Source organism: Bison bison, unplaced genomic scaffold, assembly GCF_000754665.1.
Source record: "Bison bison bison isolate TAMUID 2011002044 unplaced genomic scaffold, Bison_UMD1.0 scf7180017864371, whole genome shotgun sequence".
Taxonomy (NCBI): domain Eukaryota; kingdom Metazoa; phylum Chordata; class Mammalia; order Artiodactyla; family Bovidae; genus Bison; species Bison bison.
The window spans coordinates 12,381,980-12,384,611 of NW_011494943.1; the positions used below are offsets into that span (position 1 = coordinate 12,381,980).

Consider the following 2,632-nt stretch of genomic DNA (forward strand, 5'->3'; position numbering starts at 1 on the left):
CCCGGGCTCACTCACAGTAGACACTGTGGTTAGTCAGTCCCCGTTGGGAGGCCTGGCTAGAAACATTCACGATGACCCCTGGGGCTCCCCGAGCTATCAGGCCTCGGGCCACAATCTGAAATGGCAGAAGAAGGATGAGGCAGGGCTGGCATCACCCAGCAACCCCCACTTCTGCCCTGAAGCCAGCGCACCTGCGACACCTGGATGACCGCCCGAAGGTTCACATTGAAAGACCTGGAGGCACATGGACAGACCCTGGTCAGGGACTGAGGCCCTGCAGCAGGAGACAGCCCTTCCCCAGGAGCGCTCCTCCACCCCACCCCACCCCCGGCTTACATGTCATATGCCTCCTTGGTGACCTCCAGGAAGGGCTGTAGAAACGCCACAGCTGCATTGTTCACCAGCAGGTCCACAGGGCCAACACCTCCCAGCGCCTGCTCCGTGGCCTCCCAGTCAGCTAGGTCCACGCACACGGTCTCTACCCCGGGGCACTGTGTATATTATGTGGTAAGGGGGCACATCGACCAGAGACTCCATGCCCCGGAGGGGCTACAGCTGGGCCTCTCCCATTCAAGGGAGAGGGACTGTGTTTTCGTGACCTTTCAGTCTCCCAGGGGTAGGGGCTTAGGGGTCTCAGGGGAACCAGTCGCCTTCTTGGGGCTCCCAGGGTGCTGTCGGGAGACAGTTAACTTGGCCTTTGGGCAACTCAACTCGGGGCTTCAGGATCAGGGATCTAGCCCCGCCTCCACCAGTCTACTTCCTCCCAGCACCAGAGCGCCTCTGGCCCAGCAAAGCAGCCATTTCTGCCTCCTCCTAAGTCCAGGGGGAGTCGTCGTTCTTCCGCGCGTCCGGCGAGGGGCGGGGGTGCTAAGAGTCCTTGGTGAGCCCCAGCGCCCAGCTCCCGTGTGTCCCTGATGGGCCGCCCTCAGCTCCCCCCTGCAGCCCTCTGGGCTGGGACAGGGCGGCGCCTACCTCGCGGACCAGGCTGTCCAGGTCGGCCTGGGTCCGGCTCACGGCCACCACTCGGGCGCCAGCCGCGTGTAGCGCCTTGACAATACTGCGACCGATGCCTGCGAGGAGCGCGGATGAGTGAGGGTACCCATCCCCGGCCACCTTTGCCCGCCCCCGTGACGAGCACCCAGCGCCCCGCGAGTCTCAAATCCATGATGTTCCGGTGGCCACACTGCGAATCTTGAGCGGCGCTCCTGGGTTTAGAAGGGCGCGGGTCGGGGCGCGGCGGGCCAATCGCAGGGTGGTGTCCCGCCGCGGGCGGGGATATTCAAATAGTGGTCTCCCCGCGGGGGCGATTGGCCGAAAGGAGTGGGCGCGGCCGAGGTGAGGCACATAGAGTCCTCGCCGATCCTGGGGCAGAGTTTATCAGATTGCCTTCTCAGCGGCACTTCAACCGGAGGGAAAATAAGGTTAGCGGGCCCCGCATACTTTTTCCCCTTCCCAAGTAGGTTATTACAAAAATAAATAAATAAATAAAATCAGATGTGGTAATTAATACCGGAAAGAAGGTATTAGACTTCCCTGGTGACTCAGACGCCACAGCTGCATTGTTCACCAGCAGGTCTACAGGGCCAACACCTCCCAGCGCCTGCTCCGTGGCCTCCCAGTCAGCTAGGTCCACGCACACGGTCTCTACCCCGGGGCACTGTGTATATTATGTGGTAAGGGGGCACATCGACCAGAGACTCCATGCCCCGGAGAGGCTACAGCTGGGCCTCTCCCATTCAAGGGAGATCTTCTGGAGAAGGAAATGGCAACCGACTCCAGTATTCTTGCCTGGAGGATCCCATGGACGGAGAAGCCTGGTAGGCTATAGTCCATGGGGTCGCAAAGAGTCGGACACGACTGAGCGACTTCACTTCACTTCTTCACTTTATTGGAGAGAAGGTACCTCGTGAAAGAGAACGCAGTGCTAACCCTTTTTTTGTTTCTGAGAATAAAAGTCTGGCTAAAAGGATCACATGATCCCCTCCCCCAGACCTGGGAGCAGCTCATGCAAGCTCACTTGTAGTGCTTTGAGCGAAAGGGTTTGGACAAACCTGTAAGCCTGAAGAAGAAATGATGCGAAGAACTGACTCCTTGGAAAAGACCCTGATGCTGGGAAAGATTAAAGGCAGGAGGAGAAGGGGACGACAGATGGTTGGATGGCATCACCGACTTGATGGACATGAGCTTGAGCAATCTCCGGGATTCAGTGCTGGATAGGGAAGCCTCGGATGGTGCAGTCTACGGGGTCACAAAAAGTTGGACACGACTGAGTGACTGAACTGAACTGATAAGCCTGAAGTAGAGCCCAAGGACAGCAAAGGTGCACTTTAGCTGCAAAGGGTGTTGAGACACTAACTCGTCCGACCCACCCGCAGAAGGTCACTAGTACTTCAAAAACTAGGATAGGTTGGCATAGGCTAGGCTTGGGGTCATCAGGGTACCTGTGGTCCGCAAGGGCAAGCATTGCTTCCTGGAACTTTAGGGTCAGTTAGAGATATATGTGTGCTCATATGTCCATGCATGCACTGGTTCCACTGTTAAAGCTACTTTGTTCTGTGGATCATGGTGGGAAAGCCTAGAACCTGCCCTGAGGGCCTTCTTTGGCCAGGATTATGTAAGCAATTGGTGACTG

The 2,632-nt window shown here is 57.7% G+C and overlaps 1 protein-coding gene across 2 annotated transcripts in view; it reads right to left on the minus strand.

The window, feature by feature from the left end:
* DCXR (dicarbonyl/L-xylulose reductase) overlaps nt 1-2,632 on the minus strand; it is an 8,081-nt gene that overhangs the window by 1,648 nt on the left and 3,801 nt on the right. Inside the window, exons 1-5 of one of the 2 annotated variants that reach the window (XM_010856342.1) lie at nt 1,114-1,213; nt 973-1,070; nt 337-491; nt 192-234; nt 16-115 (exon numbers count right to left, since the gene is read on the minus strand). The exons of the other annotated variant lie outside the window; for it this stretch is intronic. Coding sequence (XP_010854644.1) covers nt 16-115; nt 192-234; nt 337-491; nt 973-1,070; nt 1,114-1,165 — 448 coding nt within the window. The 5' untranslated portion in view covers nt 1,166-1,213. Of the gene's footprint in view, nt 1-15; nt 116-191; nt 235-336; nt 492-972; nt 1,071-1,113; nt 1,214-2,632 lie in introns of those variants that run through there. 2 annotated transcript variants of the gene reach the window in all.